Raw genomic sequence first — 20018 nt, forward strand, 5'->3', positions numbered from 1 at the left:
ACATGTAAGCACAAGGCACAATAGCTCTGTTGTAGCCAGGGAAAATGCAAATAGCCAAGAAAACAATTGAAATTCAAAGAAAGAAAAAAGTTATTTTGCAAGGCAGCTGATACCAGACACTGATTGTGATTAATAAGTACACCTATTGTGAGGCCATGTTAAGTAAGCAGTGCATAAAACAAAAAAATCCACCACTGCATTCTCCTGAATTTCAAATTAATCACCATCACTAGAATAGTATGATTTGCCCAAATTCTCAGCATGCATTCCCCAGTAATTACACCATCTGTGGACTTTTGAGAAAAGTCAATAAATATAAGAAGGGATTACATCTAATTTATTATCACCTGTGCGATAACCTACTTTTTCCCTGCTAATTTTCCATTGTGTTATCCTCATTTTATCACCCTATTTGGTGTATTTTCTTCCTTGTATAGCACTTTGTTAAGAAAAGTGCTTGATAAATAAAGTTTACTATAAGGCTGTAACAGTACATATAACTATGCCAAATATGTTCTGAAGTTTTTGTGAGCGCAAATCTCAATCTGACACTCGAATGCAGTGCAAACCCGGCTCCTGCACGGTATTTAGGCAGCATCTCACTAACAATTCAGACCGGACCAAAGCAATGACAAAAACCCGACCAAGCCAGAGAGAAAACTAACAAAGCCCGACCTGAACCCAACCGCCATTCTGTATTTTTGTCCAAACCCGACCAGAGTCCATAGTTTTCCCCCCATTTTTATTGACTTTTTAAAAATGCATTTCTTTCGTAGGTTGCAGCCTGTTGCAGCAGTGTTACATGCTTTAAGAATCACAACTATTGTCTGTTAGGTTTAATTCTGAAACAAGAAGAAGTTTAATGTTTAGTATTTCTTAGATTCCCTGTGCCAAAATCACACCAAACCATGAGCTCAAAACCGGGGTATGTACCAAACTGTATTTTTTGTGTACCATTACATCCCTAGAATATTATTCTTAATATAACTTCCTGTATTTTATTTGAACACATGTTGTTGGCATAAAGAGAAAAACAACAGCCACTGACCCGTCATGTGGATGTGTGTCCTCCTATTTTAAGTCCTCACTGGCTAACAACATGGACTCCTGGTTCCACAGTGTGTCAGTGAGGGGTTGAGAGCCTCTGACAGCTAAGGGGAGCATTGTTCACATGGCTACTGGGACCGGGCTCTACTGGCCTATCACCCCTCTTATTTCAGCTCCATAGCGTTCTCTGTCTACAGTCCATACTGCACATCTCCGAGAGGCCTTGTCAACAGCTCCAGGAGAGTCTGACGGAACATGTCAGCGCCATCTTTTCAGAAGGGCTGTCAACACCAGCTCTGTATCGCCCTTTCTTCGGGACAGAGTACGAATCGCAAACAAGCGCTGCAGGAGGCGTTCAACAGTGCATTCAGCTGAAATTCAAAATGACAAATCTATGAAAAACAGTCATGCTCGAAGGTTTGTAAATTCACAGGCACGTAATCCTCCTTAGATCTTCTTAACTGTGTTTAATTATAAGCATTAACAGTTGAAAATGATTAAGAGCGAGAGCAGAAGTTAGGACAGAGCTGAAGAGAAAATAGTTTTTCTCAGTGTAGTCTGTGTCAATACAGCTCTCAAAGTGATTCCTGCAGGCAGGACAAAACTAGTCCTGCCGTGACTGGTGCGCTTTATGTTGTATTATCCTGTAATAACGAGGCACGTATGTGGCATGAGTGTCTTTCATGAAAGAAGTGAAACCACACTACCTTGGAGCACTGCTTGTGATTCTGGCACCACACCAAGGACCCATTATTCTGTAGGAGAAAAGAAAGAAAAAAAACACACAATCAATCATCAGAGATATTGTTGAAAACACGTTTGCAATTCATCACACAAACATGCAGCTTTCACCTCCTCCCCTCCCATTAAAATACTGCTTTCCTTAAGTCACAGCCTTTTTTTATTAACAATAACGCTAACAGCAGACAGATTTCAAAGACGGACCTCAGAGTCAGCTTAACGTGCTGAGTGAATGTAACCTAAGCAGGAAAGTGGGGTCAGCAGCGCCGGGGCCGGGGCTAACCTCCGGTCAGTATCAGCAGAGCGCGGTGACCTCAGCTTTTCTGAGGACCTGTTTGATCTCTCAACAGACGTCCCTGAGGTCATTTAGGTGGGAACTGATGTCAGCACTCCTGTGTAGACTGCAGATACCGCCAATTTCCTCTAATTGCCGTGGAAGTGCCACCTCGGTCACTCCAAAGAGGCACACATTTGGCCCTAATAGCGCCGTGTTTTTAAAAGTCGTCTATGTGTAAATATGGTGTGGTCTGGCGAAGGACCAGTAAATGGCTCGTTGCAAGTGGTCATTTCCTGAAATCTATCAGGGCGAAGAATTATTGTCATCATTATGTTGTCACTCTCTGCAAACAAATTGGATGGCAAGCGCAAGGCTAGTACCGCAAAGTGACTGAGCAGCTCACTGATATGAAAGAGGCAAGATGTTTAAATGTGTTGCACATCAGAAGATGGGGGCATTTAGGTCAAGGTTTGAAATGTAAAAAATGTGGGCAACTTGCAAGAAATAAGCTGCTTTCAGATGTGTAGTGAAGATGGGGACATTTTCCAGGGAGAACACAAAAGCATCTGAGTCAGTTGCTCCAGACAAGCTTTCCTGTCAGCCCTCTTGTAAAGATGTCTGCGTGGGCCCATGTGAGAACACAGCTGGAAAATGTCCGGAAAAATTTCCCAGCGAGTGTGAGGACGTGTTGATGGCGTTTCTAACACGCGACAGATGCAAAACCTGGAAGAACACAAATATCTGAGGATGGAAACGAGGCATCATATTGTAAAAGACAGTGACAAAAATGTCTTCTAACTTATAAAGAGTCTTGGTCGAAATTTTTTCACTCGAATATTCTGAAATTGTTCCTGTTGTAAATGCGTCTGACCCGGACAATCTCTATCTGCGTCCTTGATATGCTTAAATGAAAATTTTGCGTATATTTTTTGGGGTTCACGTCTGAAACAGCCGTAGAATCCCACGTACCGACTCACCCTGATGATAACGTGCAAAGCAACATTAGCATTCGTTTGGAGTCTGGGTCTTAGCCACTTGATGCATGACAGTGGTGGGAGTGAACCAAAACAATACGGCTGCGGGTTGTGAAACCAAAACAATGAGCCAAAAGAAGCGAAAAACGTTGGGTACAGCGGAGGGCAACTGGGTTGGGTGGGTTCACCACCACAGCTGACAACTGTGACAACAAATGCAAATATTCTCCGCGGAGGCTCTTGAAGTTAGAGTGACATTAAAGGAATCCATTCCAGTCGGGGGCTTAGATCAGGGTTTCACTATTTGGGACGCTTTCCTTGCTTCTATTTGAAAGCTGTGAAGCTCGAGGATACGGCCAAACTTTTGGGGTCTGCAGGCAAGAAAAAAAAAAAGTCTGTTTAAGTTCAATGTCAAGTTCAAAGCCTTTTTCCCACAATGTAATCCAGAAGAAATTTCCCATGAGACCTTAGGAGAGAACTTATCATTAAAGGGTTTAATTTGACATCCAGTACCAGTAAGTGCTGTGCTTTCAGTGTCAAGGATAATGGTCAAATGGCTTCAAAGCAATCCTTGATTGTATGGTCATGTCTTCAGAGAATCCCTTTTGCTAAAAAACTGCAGATAAGGATGAAAAATATATGAGTTGCTATGGAGACGAGGAGTATTTGTCTGATTTTGTGAACAAGTAGTGTGGAACTGAGCAGCAACTTTCCCGTGGAGTTAACTGTGCATCAGCAGGTTTTTCTGTCCTTTTTGTGTGAAATACAACACCTTCCCTCTGTTTGGTTGCGTGCACACTGATTAAAATATGAATTATTCCTCACGAGTACATCAATCCGTGCTGTATCGCATGATTAAAATCCTTGTAGAGTTCGGTAACTTATGATAAATGATCAATACAACCAAGCGAAAAAACCCTGTTTGTGACACCCCGTAAATAAAAACTTGACAACTGCACCGGCAGTCAATACCTTGGGATAAATTACACAGATTGCCACAACTCAAGACCATGTTCTAAATCATCACTCCGGGTTTTGACACCTTTCTTCGCCCATCCATCAGCGGCGACAGGACCCGATTCCGCAGAGGAGCTAATTTTGCCGTGTGACAGCATCCATGTAGCAGAGAAGCTCAGCAGGATGTTGCCCCAGCTGTCCAAGCCTGACCCCACCATGTCAGGGACCAACGGGGGAATAATTATAGGTCAGGACTTCATCCCTCTGACTCACTATGACATTCCTCTGCAGTACGAACATTATGCAGTGCTGAGGACTGTCAAGGACTCCGGTGAGTGAATGTGTTCCAGATATCCTCCTGTGTGGCTGGGGGTCGAGGAGGGGCGGCCTCAGACAGTGGTCTCTGCGAATGAATGCGCTGCCAACCCGCTGCTTTGTCAGTGACACCGGTGGAGTCGTGTAAACAGGAGATTTATCACAGGAGGTACATTTCGGTTGTTGTCAGCTGAAAAGTCGGAGCAGGTGGCCAGGGGCGTGTTGTATTGTCTAGACAACTGAGGAGAACATGGACAAAAACCCCTTTTATCTGTGAGGATCGAGTTTCTACCTTTTGTAAAGGGAAATCTTTCGCTTCCTGGGAGTCTCTCTCTCTCTCCTTTGGATTAAATGGATCTCAGTTTACATCACCCTGTTTTGGAGTTCCACTTAATCCCACCCATTTGTTTTCCTATACGACACATCGGGAAAATGCTGCCAGTCTTTGAGACCTTGTACATTTCTGGCCAGGTTAACAGGAGACAGGACTTCAAAGGGACAGACTGGTGTCTCTGTGCGTCCTTTGACGGCTCAGGAGTCCTCGGGCAACACCAAAATAACTTCTCCTCCAGGGCACATGCAGCAGTAAAATAAAGGGCCTCAAGATTTAGGCTTTGACTGGAGTGGGTTTGAGGGTTTGTGGTCATTGTGCTCATCAATTATTCACTTTATATGAATTATTTGACAGGGGCCCTGAAAATGAGCTAATGAGTTCAGCGCACATCCAATGGTAACATGAAAGAGTGGGTTTTCAGAAATCCAAAACAACACCGGCGTTAACTTGTCTCCACTTAGGAATGAGGGCTGTTTGTCAAATGAGGTAGCCGCCGAGGGGGTGTAGCGGCACAGGGGGGCTGAGATTTACAGACGGGACTGTCATGTCAAGCGTTTACAGAGAGGTAAGGCCAAGCTACATAGACCCCTATTCATCCGCTGTCTTCACTAATGAAAAACTCCACACATGAGACACGCACTGGCTGAGGCTTGATTCCACCACGGGTTATTTAATATCAAAGGGCGAAAATAAGGGGGACACGGAAAAACTCCTTTCCAATGTTTTTCCTTCCCCTCGCCTGCAACACAAATCTCTCAAGTAAGATGCTTAGGTTTTACGGCGCAGCACATTAGAAATGAATGACTGGATTTAAAACGCTAAGATTTTTATTGCCGAGAACGTAATAACAAGACCTCATGGACACACCTTGCTTTTGGCTTCAAGGGTCCCACACATAAATAATCCACTACAAGGCTGATGCTTTCAGAATACATAATTGCACGGCGCTCCCAGCTCGCTCTTAATATTGTGGAGTGTCCCGGGCTAATATTTATGGTTGGGTGTTCCCCTCTGTCTATTATACTAGGGTGACAAGTTCCCCAAAAGTGGTGTAAAACGTCAATAAATCTGTATTTGGAAATACAATTACATCAATGAATCCAGAGGAGCTGTAAATCTGAAAACCAAGGGACTACCCATGTGTTTCCCCAAGTCCTCGGCCCCACATTTGTTTCCATTTCACACTAATTCATAATTGCTACAATTAAAACGAAGTCTCTGATTTGTCCTCTGATTCAGACAAATCAGAAAAAAAAATAGGAAAGACGCGTGGGTGTCCATAACATCTGCGAGTGCTCAATCCTCCGAGTATCACTCCAGTATTCACACAGTGATCAAATTAGAGGCTGATATGAAAAACAGAGCTTTGAATTCCAACTGCAAAATGTGTTATCGCCTCTTCTACCACGATCAACACGAGTAGTCGTAATATAGATTACTAGATATCAAGCAGAAACAGTAGGCCAAAATTCACAGCTTGGACATGCAGCTCAGTCATTTCACTTCCATTAAAGAGGAAAGGGTTGTGTGTCTCGGTTTCCCTGTCGGGTATTAAATGTCCCCTGAAGGATCTCCGAGCTGAATTAAAAAGGTCTGTCGTCTCAATCACCGGAGTGGAGTTCAGCGGTTGCCTGTCCACCCCCCCGCCCTCGCTGTAACGAGATCTGGCGGATCCACCTGTAGGGCTGTGCTGACTGAGCCTGCGCTGCCCCTGTTGCAACAGTACATTAGAGCTCATCACATTTAACAGGAGTGGCGGAGCCAGCATTTAGCGGGAAGGTGACCTCGGCGGAGCGGCGTCGGGGGGGGCTTCGGTGTGCATCCCTTGCATGCCTATGAGGTGTGATGCTGGCATTTATTGGCAGGGCCAGGGGGTAGAGGGCAGGGGCGTTGGGGGGGGGAGCCATATGTTTTTGCAGCTGACCAGACCCCCCATTTTCACTTGAAAGGGGCTGCTGAGAACACAGTGCATAAGATAGCCCCAGCAGATTATCAACCGTTGCCTTCTATTCTTAGACCCACAAGCTGGAGCGACCTTGCTTATCGCTTACTAGAAAAATGTCCCTCTCTTTAGACAAATACCTCCCGCTCATTTTCCCCATAAGACCAACCTCAGATCCCGAGGCTCTGCAGCCAATTATATCGACTATTAGCTCTTCATTAGACTTCGAGACGTCCACCACTTACTCCACTTCTCAATAGGTCGGTGACTAATCTAATTCCACAAACTTTGCAACCCGGGGCATTGATGTATATTTGTGGAATCTTTTCAAAATACATCCCAAACACTACCTGCCAAGTTAAGCTTTAAGGAACACTGGTTTCCATCTGTGCCCTTGCAGCGCTCCCTGGTTTTCTGTCCCACTGGGATGTAAATTACAGTTAAACGTATTCATCCCTCACCCATTGTGTATTACCCCAAAATGAAAATGCAAGAATTGACCGCAATGGGTCCCTGTGTTCCATGGATGGACCCGCACTAGATCAATAAGTGCTTTCAAAGTAAAGTTAATTGGGGACAATGGAAACGAGAAATGCACTGTTTACATTCATCAGACTTAATTACAAATTCACCTTGCTCCGCAGTGTTTCCTGACAATTAGGGATTCATTAATGCACCTTAAGAAAGAGGAGCCTTACAAATGCAAATGAGCTGGAGTACAAAAGGCGGTCAGCACATAGATAGCTGGTAGGAGAAAAAAAAAAAGAATAAAAAAAGAAAACGCAAAAGAGGAGAAGGATCAGGGACCAGTCCCCCTTTTTTCGCTGAAGTCCTGGGAGAGAACAGTGTGTCCAGCGGAGGGTGAAAAACAACTTCTGACAACACACACAGCAAATCATCCAAAGAATACCAGCTCATCTAACGCAGCTTCTACCCACATGCTGAGTGAGGGGGGGTGGGGGGTGGGATGCTAGTGTAAAACTCAATGAGAGACACCTTGAAAAGAAGTGAGCAACGGAGACATATGAGAGAAGTTAACTCCATCACATTGGTCCAGACAGAAACTGTTCTCTAATCTCACTGTAATGAATGGAAACTGTGTCCAGTGGAAGGCACCTCTCACAAATACTGCAGTGGTAATTAGATAATAATGACATATCTATACACACATTTAGTGTATTTCTATGGATGTACACATATGTGGCAAGTTTGCATGCCACTTACACATCTTCATACAGATGCTCAACATCTGCAACCGGTGTTTCATTTAGGAGAAACAGATGATCCCTGACAGGAACAAAACGCAACTGGGAAAGTCTCCCAGCAGCACTGGTGACCTGCTCCCTCCCGATGGGCTCAGGAGGAACAGGTTCCACTCTACATATACAGTCTATGGTTCCACTCTGTGCTGGTGGAGCCGAGCCTCGACCGGCACCACGTTCTGGTTCCTTTACGCACGGATCGCGTCAGATCAGACAGGTCTACAGTGTGTGTCTCTACCTGGGAGTGCTTGAAGAAGGCGGAGATGCGGGTGATGTGCAGACTCAGGCACCTCGAGGAGCATCTCGCTCGGTACACGCTGCCGGTGAAGAAGGAGTCGTCCTGCTTCCTCGCACGCACGCTCCCGGGGCTCGTCAGCGCAGTAATCCACACGCACAGGGCCACGCACGCGTTCAGGCTCCTGCAAAACATGGTCCAGCCGCTCGCCTGCTTTAATCCCTCCACGGGTCGGACACTTCTGCAGCGCGGGGCTCCGGAGGAGAAACTAAAGAAACTTCAATTATACGCCGGGGGAGGAGTCAAGAGGGGCTCACGCCGGCCGGTGATTGGACGCCGCCGCGGTGACTGACAGACGCAGGTAGAAAGCGCTGCAGCAGAGTCCAGCTGAGCGATGCGTGGAGCGAGGAGAGGCTGCATGAATGGGAATCTTTGTGATCCCAGTCTGTAACATCTTCAGTGCTGGGAGAGGAATGGCTTGAGGGAGAAATAGAAGCAGACGATTGGTTGATGCATTTACACGCAAACTCATTCCAGCAGGGTAGCTTGAGACGCGATACACAGCCCACAATCACGATAATAATCGCGATTCTGTGATAATCGATATTTAGCTCATTACATTACATTACATTACATTTAGCTGACGCTTTTATCCAAAGCGATTTACAATAAGTGCATTCAACCCCGAGGGTACAAACCCACAACAACAAGAATCAAGAAAGTACAATTTCTTCAAAAATAAAGCAAAACTACAGAGTGCCATTTAAGTGCTACTAAATTGTAAGTTACAAAAATTGTTAGCTCGACAATCATATAACGATACGTAACAATGTCTGTCTAACTGAAGAAGAATTTAAATTGCCCCTCAATACTTGCAGAATTTGTGTGTTTGCTCACCGCGATTTGGTGCCAGGTTCAAAGTTTCACACAAGCCGAGATGAAACAAATTTGCAAAACAGTAAACTAAATCTTAGCTTAGTCTTTAACAAACACACTGAAACATGTCAATGTCAACATGTGCCATCATTCTAATGTGAACTAGCCCTAAACTGGCAAAAGTCCAATCTATATATATCGCTAAGTATCGATATTTTGTTCCAGCATATTGATAATCGTATTTTACGAATCAGGACGACGATGTATCACCGTATAGATATTTTGTCCCACCGGTGTGTTAATGTGTTAATGGACTTTTTTTTTTGTTTACTGGGTCCAGTGTTACCCTGAATTTAGATTCTATTCTCAGAGGTGAGTTATTCCACCACACATTTAACCAGTAAATGAGTTGATTCAAACCCACTGCAGTTAAAGAAATTATTCAACAATTCAGGATTGCATGTGTGGATCTTTATTATTTGGAGATTCAGTTGTGAGAAGAAAAAAAACAATATGCCAATGAACCAGCAGAGGCTGAGATAAATTAACCTTTAGTCCTTAGTAAGGGTCAAACAGACCATGTTTGTTTTTGTTGTTTTTGTAATATTTTCTTCTATGTTATCGTTATCCTTATTTCAGTTTGTCTTGTTTTTGTCCCTGTTTTGTTGTATTTCTGATGAACTTTGAAACCTTGTTTAGATAAATGCTATAGAAAAAAAGTAATAGCATTGTTATTATCATTATTACTATAGAAGCTCTGCAGACACTGGATCCTGCATTTTCCATAAATGCAACTTGATAGTGTCTTTCATTACTCCTCTCCTTGCCTTCTCCGATGTCTTTTTAACTCTACACCTCCATTTTGGCTTTCTAATATAAAAGTCTCAAAGCTAATCTGAGATGCATAACGTGGCGCCAATGACAGGGTATGTTCAGTGTTTGTAAAGATCCTTCCACAGTGACCATAGACATTATAGTAGTAAGTATCTTGGCATGGCCCTTTAATACCAATGTTACATATTTCAATCAGATATAAACTGCTTATAGACATTCTTAGATAAAAGACCTATTTAATTACTTTAAAGAATGTGTATAAAGGAAAATCCTTATTGATTACATATGCATCTTCTTGCTATTCATTCGTCATGTCTGTTTGTTATTTACATTTTTCGCATTACATTACAAACATCATGCACAAGAAACCGCGGATCCTTTGCCATCCACCGATGACATAACTCATCAAAAATGTGGGGCAGACGGGTTCTTCTGTGCGAAGCCCTCACATATGGCCACGGTGGAGCTTGCCAGCATCCCAGGGAAGCCCTCTGCCTTCAGCACTCGCCTCCCAGTTTAACAGTAGCTTGGAAAAACAATTCTACATGGAAAACTATTAAAACCATCCTGACTAAATTCCTCAAGATGGACTCCCACCTTCTGGAATCAATCTGTGGCCTCAGGTGTGGAGAAAATATGACATGTAGGAAAAGCTCGAAATCCTCATTGTTAGGGTTTAGGAGTGAGCATTTAATTAGTGAGTTCCCTCCAGGGTTTACAAGACACTCCTGCCTTTGTCAGCGCATGGAGTACTTCCCTGAACCCCATTACAGCAGCAGCATAATGGAGTTTAATAGGTGTTGCTCTTAAACTGCGTTCAGAGTGGGGGAGTAAGCACGCACACCTACACACCATCATTAGAATTGGCTTAAGTCGCCATCTCGCCGTGGGCAAATTACACCTAACGCCAAATAGTTTGACCTGTGCCTCACCAGTGAAACGGTAACATGCCCATATTCCTACACCTTGAACGCCAATCATGTTCTATATGGCAATGATGGGGATCGTGAAATCAACGTGGAAAAATTCCCATCACAAGCAAACTCCCATGTCATTCATAAAAACTCCAGTATTCTGCTCGGTGGAAGGAAGCACACCACAGTAATGAGAGCACAGGCCTGGTATAGTTCTACAAAAGTAAAACTATATGCATCATGCAAATCATCTCACAGTTCTCTAATGATAAGATAGATGTGCGCTCATTTCCCTGGTGGTCTCAGACACACAATGGAACTCGGGGTGAGAGATCCCTTGCTCCTCTTAAAATATTTAAACACGGATGTCTGTGTACCTTAAAAACAGTATAATGGCTTAATTTGTTGGCTTATTACAGCCATGTGTGGTGTGTGTGTGGGGGGTGGTGTGCGCGGTGTGTGTCGGGGGTCGGGGGGGGATTTATAGTTTGCAGTGAAGGAAACGCACTGTCTGTGTGCGGTCCTGATGTCTCCTGCAGCCTGTGGGACACGTAGCCCTCCGACGCCATGCTTTCATTGATTGGGAAAGGCTCTAGTCAATGGTGAGGGCAATTGTCTGACTGGGTTTTTTATCTCTGAGTCACGTCACGGGGTTAATCCACACCTATGTTTACAATGAGTCTCCATTGGAAACATGTGTTTACATATATAAATAGGCCTTCACGTGGAGAAACTGGCTCATGAGGCAATAAAACGTTCACATGGCAGAATATTCAGGTTTCATCCTGCAAGGTGCACCCAGTCTACATAACTCCATGTGTTTGAGTTTGGATCTATGGCTGAGAAGTTACAGACAATGACAAACATTTCGGCCCTAAAACTGGCTTTTAAAAGTTCAGTCACCTCCCATCACCTCCCAACCGTCTGCTCTCGCCGCTGCAGAGATTTGAGTTTCCGTCACATGATCTGACAAAAGGAATCTGAAAGGATAACCCCCCCAGTATCAGTTCACAGAGACCTGCATGCTCCTGAGAAAGAATGTGCAGTGCCGATCAAACACTGGAGTGTCTTTTGATGCTTTAAGGTGCAGGTGGACGCATTGTTCTCACCTTTGATGAGGGGCCACAGGGATCCGAGTGGATTTATGTCTTTTGCTGTGAACACGTGCAAACAAAAGACGAGATCAGTTGTGGAAGATGAAGGCAGCGTTTCAAGCACAAATAATTTTGATATTAAAGACCAAAATGCTGGAGTTCTTGAACTTGAATCGGATCGAATCGTAAGAAAGTACACTGTATAACTTACAATGTATCGCCCTTTATGTTTGCTGATATGAAAACTTTTATTTAATAGAGTTAACAATGCAGGAATGTGATTTATATATTTTTTCTTGATTCAAGTTCTATATTTGGTTTTATGTTTTATTTTTATGTATAGTTGTTTTTAATATAGCTATGAATCTACTTTGAAATTTCAAGTCTCAACTACCTTGTTCAATTTTTTTAATTGTATGTTACCAATATATGGTATTGTAAATATTTTACTCTGTATGATCGATAATGGCCGCTCCCACCAAAAGTATATATCGGTCGGTCTTTATAAGAAAAATCTCATTCTATATATTTCTAATGGTGCTGCACATGTATGGTCTTTTTCTGTTTTTGTTTATCCAGGGGATGGTCTTCAACAAAAGCCCTGCTAATAAAGGAGACAGCAAGTTCAGAGACCGCCCGTGTGATGACAAGAGAAACTGTTACTCTATAATTTCTCCACAGCTGATATTATCATCACCACTTGTACTTGTACTATGACTTAATGTGAAACATAATCATAATCAAACGGCTCGGGGCAAATCGGCAACCAACTCTAAACAAAAACAGGACGTCTGTTTCCAAGAGAATGTATGGCTCACACAATGACATCAACTGTAATGGTTATCATCGGCCGCATCATCAACCAAGGCAGAGAACACTGAAGCCCTTCCCTAAGTCAATATTCACACCTTTCATCACGTGCCAAGTTTTAACAATTTGTCTTGTTCACCGATCCTCTTTTGTTAATTTGACCAAATAAGTACGTAAACATGTTTTGGCAAGTCACAGTTTCACTTGAATGAACCTAGACTGTTGGGTTCAGTGAGTTGTCATTTTAACTGGGGCAAGATTATTTGCATGCCAAGTTAATTATTCCAATCCATTAGCAGATTTTTTTGGCTCTCCAGAGTATTGATATGTAAACCACACCACAGGGAGAATCATTTATGAGAAATGTGGTGTGCATCGCTTGCAAATGAGAGCGAGTCTAATATTGATTTGACGGTGCGCTTTATGACTTGGATTTGGACGTGAAATTCATACATCGCCTTTGATTAGGTCAACTAATTGATGTTTCTCTTTTATTACCAGTGGTACCTTTATGTCTGTGTACAGAAATATCCTTTCAGGTCAACCACCAGGCTCATAAAACATACCGTGTGGATAATGTGTTTCTGTCTCACTGATTAAAAAAAAACCTTCAGCCGTACAGTCCCTCTTGTGTCTATTCATAATTGTGAGCCTATTCACTTCTGGTGTGTTCACAAGAATTTCTAACATTCCCTGTGAAAATATTTGCCTTGTATATGCGGTTGGAAAAACCTACTTGGCGTGGAGGACTTCTAAATAGATGCCTGCATGAGATATTTCCCCCCCTCGTTCACGACAACCAAAAACAATGCGGCGTTGTGCGAATGACAGTCCGGCACAAGCTGTTATTCACATATAAACCACCCACCTGGAGATAAAGTTACAGTTAGGTCTCAGTTTGGACAGTGATGGTTGACTGACACCTCAGTGGCCCTCAGTGGCCGTTAGAGGGTGAATGATTACAACTTCACCCTCTTATGAAGTGGGCTTCTGTTTATTTTCAGATCGGATATAATAAATGCACAGAGAGGAGAACAGTTTTGAGGCAGCAGTGATCTTAACCCATGTGTTGTTAGTATGAAGGTAGAAAACATGTCATCCCTATGAGGAGGGATCCCAGTGTTTATGGATATGTATTGTTCTCACTTTGTACCACTAGATGGCAATGTGTCCACATATACCTTTCAGTGTTTTGAAAGCCTCCTCTCTCTCTCTCTCTCTCTCTTTCTCTATCTCGCTCTCTCTTGCTCTCGCTCTATTCTTCCTTTGTCTCTCACAATATTTTCCAGGAGATGATCCAGCATTAATATCCGACAAAAGAGAATTTATAAGGGGGGATTCTGTTCCCTCGTCTCAGGCAAACAATTATCAAATATGAGAAAGTAGAACACATTTTGAAACCTCTTTCTCTGCACACACACACACACACACACACACACACACACACACACACACACACACACACACACAAACACACAGAGCAGCAGGTTCTGTCTGTGTTTTATAACCTCATTTGGTAGGGAAAGGCTACCAGATGGGAAATGCTTCCTGAATCATTTTTATTTTGCAAATCAGATCATGAGATGCTTGACGTCTCCATACGAATGACTTTATCCATGATGTGTGATAACCGGGTTTGTTCTTTCCTGCCGGTTACACAACCCCATCACATCCCTTTTTTTTCTCCGTCATCATCAGTCATTTCCATGAGGAACAACAGCAACTCACGACGATTTCTGATAAATTGAAAGTGATTATGTGGAGTGACGTGTCACAATAATAATGCTGCGTGTGGCTGAGCTGAGGCCCATTACACAGCATTATGTTGCTATGACAAAGCAGGAGGCTGTGAGCCCCCCCCCCCTGCACAGCAGACATGTCCATCCCCCAGCCTCTTTAAGCGAACAATGTGTGTCACTGGGAGACTGCCGCCCCTGTGACACTCTCCTGGCTGGAAGTCATACAGTAGGAATGTTGTAACGCCCTCAGGGTTGTAGGCTTTAAGCTAACCCCACCCTGTGTTTACAGGAAATTTTAACAGCCAGGTTTCTATTTTAAGCTCAACACTCACTTGAAAGAATTCAGACAAACAATATGTAAATTAAAATGTATGGCTAGCCTTAACTTAATAACAACATATTGTTGACCGTTGCTTGGCCCATATGGCTTCACTATAAGAAAGTTTATACATTAAGATTTGAGTATAAAGAATTTATCATGCACCACGACCATTTTGCCCAGCAGGAATATTTCACTGAAGGTAGCTGAAGATTTCTCAGGTTTTTGTGAATCATACTCATTTGCATTTCAGGCACCCATTTCATAAATAATGTAAGTGAGATACTGCTTGAGATATTGCATATTGAGAAGATTGATAACATTCTCATATCAATACTGTAAATGCATAGCTAGCACAATTAGCTACTTAGCTTAGCAGGGTAGAACTGCTAGTCTGATCTGTCATACGTCAATAAAATTGACTTACCTTCAAAGTTCCCTAATGAATGCATCACATTTGTTTTATCAGTAGATTGCATTTACAACATGCCACCTTGCCGATTGTGAAGTCAAAGTGTCCCGGTCGCCACCTACATATTAATTATAAACCCGCCCCCTCACTGTTAGTGCATGGGACATGGGCCAAACCAAAAAAAAAAAAGTACACACTGAATGAATTGAATGAAAATTAAAACATTTCATCAGGGGGTTATATCGAGAACCAGCTGAGGCTTTTGGAAGTTTATGTTTGCAGCCAAGAAACTGACCAGTTAAATATTAGATTTTATTGGAATGAAAAGATACAGTATCTTAATTTGTGAGCTTTAGTGTTTCTGGTAGGTTTACTGTATGTTAGAGTGAAGAGCCACCTGTTTTAATTTTTTGGCAAGAAAGCAAATGAGTACATTTTCAAAAAGTTTACACTATTTTCTACAACTTAAAATCCCTTTTTTAAAGTTTATAAATTGTTTTTTTATTTGAAGTGAAATAAATAAAAACAGTGTTACTGAGGATCAAAGTAACTGCTTCTACAGCTATTCAGGGATAAAAAACTTGAACTAAGAAATTTGAATGTCAGTTTAAAAGGAAAGAATTATAAAGTCATTGACTGCCACAATGCTGGAGGAGGAGGAAAGGGAGGGCAACTTTGCTGGATGACCAGGTCACCAACCCTTGACCTCTGTCCTCGACCCTTGAATCTCTGACATCTGTCTGCTTTTCCCGCCTTCTCTCTCCCTCCCCCTGTTCTGTCAAAGGAATTCTATTATGGTGGAGGGAGGACAGTGGTGGGTATACATTCTCAAGCATAGAATGAGCAAATCAGGGCAATTATTCTCAACTCTGCCATTAAAAATGCAATATTACAGAGAAAAAATAACACAATATTAGATGCATATTTCATAAATATACGCTCCCTTTTTTTACTTTGTGTAGCTCAATGCTTTGCATAAAGGCACTACTTAAATTATGAGGGCATCTACATGTACCTTTCCCACCTTCACCTCGTCCTGCACTCTGATTAGCTGTAGTTTCCGTTTAGATACCTTGCTATATCAAGTTGTGAGATTGCGACATTTTTGCTAGACCCTCGAATCGCGTGTTTAAAGAGTTTACACATAGCGATATGTGACTGCTGATGAAACGCAGATTTCAATCCAATCTGGGGCATTTGTCTGTAACACCCAAAACCAATCTGCGGCTGGAAAATCCGACTAAAGATTGAGTAGTTTGAATCGTAGCATGTTCTTTTTTAAATAGACAGATGCTTTTCAGAAAATGTTCACTGTAAAGGCTCCAGTATGCTTCTACGTATCTGTTTCTCGGAGAGGGTTGCACGCAGAGCGGAGAGTCTTTTTGATTTTTACTTGTCCGACCACTGTACGTTGAAAAACAATTCACCGCCAAACCCATAGGTGGCGCAACGGAAGACGAGCTCAGAGAAGCCTACCCCAATTTTGGGAAGAAGAAGTCCACGTGTGTCTGTTTATCTATAACGCCTTGTCCTCACAATCGTAATCGTAGAATCGTAGTTGTGTTTGGGTTTGATGTGACACAGGGAAGGAAACAGGAAGTTTGAGGTCCGGAAATGACATCGTAGGGAAATGATGTTGTTCGCGGACCAATCGCAGCCAAGAGCTGTCCGTGGGCTCTCCGACATAAACACGGACAGTTAGAAAAATCAGACGTGTACGAAAAGCTCTCCGAGGCGCTCGGAGAGGGCGTTCCACGACGGATAGGGCGGTCTTATCTATCCGTTTTAGAAAAGACGTACAAGCATAAATTGGCCTTAACTCATTGCGTGGGATGGCCTATAAACACGGTTTTGTCATGGGTCACACATTCATATTACGTCATTTCAGCTCTTCTTTGTCAACACCTGAATCTGCCTCATTTACTCATATACATCTTAATGAATTTGCGCTGTAAAATATGTTGAATTCTGCTTTGCTTTGTCTATAAAATAGATCTGTGAGCTATGACATAACTGTACCACAGCCTTGTGCATCTCCAGTTGGTGTGGATGGTTGTGGTAGGGGAGGGGAGGGAGATAGTGGGGGAGGTGTGTACAGTGAGTACACAAGGCTTGCCTTTTCTCTCTCTAGTGCCACGTGCTCAGACGTGCACGCACCCCCACACACACACACATTCATAGTGAAGCCTTTTTCTTCCAGACTAGCTGTGATGGCCCAGCCCCCATACTCCCATTCTCTCTACAGTGTAAATAAAGCAGCAGGGCTTAGGGAGCTAAATCCAATATGTCAGTGAACGCCAGGGCACAATGAGGAATAGATACCCCATTGGACATTCCCCTGCTGCAGGCTGAGCTTTCCCCGCGCTTCCCAGCCTAATAACGACACAACAAGAGTCGTGTGACTCACAGCACCCTTCCCCCACCCGTGCATATTACCACTGCTCCTCAGTGCTGTCTAGAAAGGTCATGTGACCCTCATCAGCTTCCCCGGGTTGGGGGAGGGGAGGCAGATTGAACCTGTTCTTTGTTAGGAGGTCAGACCCAGCTCTATGGCAGGAAAAGCTCCTACCATACACAATGTAATAGAAGTGCAGGAGGTGCAAGAGGCAGAGTGAAGAGGTTTTTTAAGCATTTGTATACAGTAGAGACGAGCAGCTCACGTAGTGTGAAGCAAATTTTAGGCCTGGACTGTTTTTATTAGTGCTGGCTCAGATGCAGTTAATAAACACATGACATGAGTGTTGCTGCATGTGTTGGGTGAGGTACAGATACATTTCCAGCAAGTGGTTTTTGAAATTAATAACAAATAATAATTAGCAATTTGCAATTATTCTGGGTTTCACTACGAATGCCTGCTTATTGCAGATGATGTTGTCCATCTAGGTTCCTCAGACTGTATAAGCTCAGGCAGTTTGCCGCAGAGTGTGAAAGGGCTGGGTTGAGGATCAGCACTTCTAAAATCCTAAGGGATTGGTTATTTTCTAGAAAAAATAAAAGTGCAATGTTACAGCTGCATGGAGGCAGGGGGGCAGCTGTATAAATAGCAGGTGTCATATTCTTGAATCACAGTAAATTCAAGTAGACAAGTACTTAGACGTTTTTATCACACCATGTTTGTGAAGATAGAGCTGGGATATGAGGTAAAGCTCTTACTTTGCTACTCGATCTTGATATTCTTAAAATCAAAATTGTCTGCAAAATGTTCAAGTCCTGACTGAAACAATGAAAGACTTAGAAAATTCTTCTGAAGGCCTTTGCATGTCTATTAAAAAAATTGCGTAATCAGGCAACAAATCCTCCAAGAATTAATAAATTAACATATACACCATATGCTTTCACATATAACTGCCTCAGTGTAATTTCTTTTGTAGAGCAACTCAAAATAGCTGCTTTCAGACATCCGCTGAGGGGTTGTATTTAAAGATACAAGTGTCCAAACCAGTGGCTCTAGACATGCTACGGTTATAGATGTGTGTGTCCTGAACTACTCCTGCTGCGTTCTTCATAACTGGAAGGCAAAGTCCAGAGAGAGTCTGGACCCACACTGTTTCTGAAGTTTATCTCTAAAAACGGCTAATGTTTCTTTTCCTCATGTAAGATTTAAATTCATGGTCTTTTGTTAAACTAATATCTTGTGTCTTTCAGTGTTGGTAAGGGTCTAATTGTTATGGTTTCAGCATGTTTAACAGACAGAGACACTTTGAGAAGGCGTTCAATGCCCAACTGTTAATGACTCATATTGTGTCACTGCCTTGTAATTTAGTCAATTCAAGAAATCCAGGTGCTAACACGACACAATTGTTTTTATGACGAACAGCTCTACAAATCACTTTAATCTGAGACAAACACAAGATCACATTTGTGTTACCACATCAAACTATGGGGGAATGTTGAATTTTATGCCAATTCGTCTGGCTGACTTCTAATACAAAGTATGCCTCGACGTCTCAGCCAGTATGAGCCTGATGTGCATCATCTATCACTTCAACCACTGTGAAACTGCAACGCCTGTAATGTAGCCACATCAGAGCACCCTGCAGCACAGCAACAGACAAAGGATTGACTGAGGATTGTGCAGCGAGCGTGAAGATGCAGATGGTTCTCTACATTGGCCGGATGTATAAATCAGGCCAAATGTGTAACTTTTCATTTTCTGGAAATGAGACGCCTCACTTCCTTACTGAAATCTATACGACAATGTACTTTGGCACCAGGCCTGTGAAACAGTTATTTGGCAGACTGATAGGCTGAGCTCATATATCCATTTATCTGCTCTCATCAAATATGGATCGCTCCGGAGAATAGCTTGGACAGGACTCATATGCTCAGAGACTGACTGGCTGACATCTGTGTGTCCTCTGTGAACTGTGTGTTTGTTTCATTTATTCCATTCTCTGTCTTCCAGCGTGTAATACCAAGCTCACATTCCTGAATGAAGCAGCCTCTGGCATTGGTCTGGGATAATGTCCTAAAGTACCTTAGAGATAGTATATGTTGCAATTGGGCAAATTGCAAAATAAAACTGAATCATTTAATTGATCGAATAAATGAAGGAATATATAATTGTCAACATCCTCGATGTTGTGGGACACAAATATCTCCTGAGTGAACCCTTCACAATGTGAGTCTTTGCATTGATCAAAGACCTAGCTGATGTGTTTGTCATGGTTACGTCTTCTATTTGTGAAGTAATGTAGTTGTCAGAAGTGCCTTTGGCTCAGAACAAAACAATGAAGATAAGATAGCCGCCGACATTCAAAGACCGGGGTGGCTCCGCACGAGTTTACAAATGTTTTTTTTCTACAGCATGCCCGGACTAAAATAACAACAGACTGTAGATACCATGTACAAGAGCAACCGCAATCACGTCTTCCCACAGAGAAGATAAAGTCACTGAACACATGTGAGCGTGCAGCACCATTGGTTTTCTCTCCGC

General features: G+C 42.8%; 1 protein-coding gene across 1 annotated transcript in view; it reads right to left on the bottom strand.

The window, feature by feature from the left end:
- Nucleotides 1-8279, bottom strand: part of LOC133021843 (anosmin-1) — a 44636-nt gene extending 36357 nt beyond the window's left edge. Inside the window, exons 1-2 of the mRNA XM_061088837.1 lie at nt 8088-8279; nt 1755-1802 (exon numbers count right to left, since the gene is read on the bottom strand). Coding sequence (XP_060944820.1) covers nt 1755-1802; nt 8088-8279 — 240 coding nt within the window. The remainder of the gene's footprint in view (nt 1-1754; nt 1803-8087) is intronic.
- Between the last annotated feature and the right edge of the window lie 11739 nt (nt 8280-20018).

Source organism: Limanda limanda, chromosome 16, assembly GCF_963576545.1.
Source record: "Limanda limanda chromosome 16, fLimLim1.1, whole genome shotgun sequence".
NCBI classification, from domain to species: Eukaryota; Metazoa; Chordata; class Actinopteri; order Pleuronectiformes; family Pleuronectidae; genus Limanda; species Limanda limanda.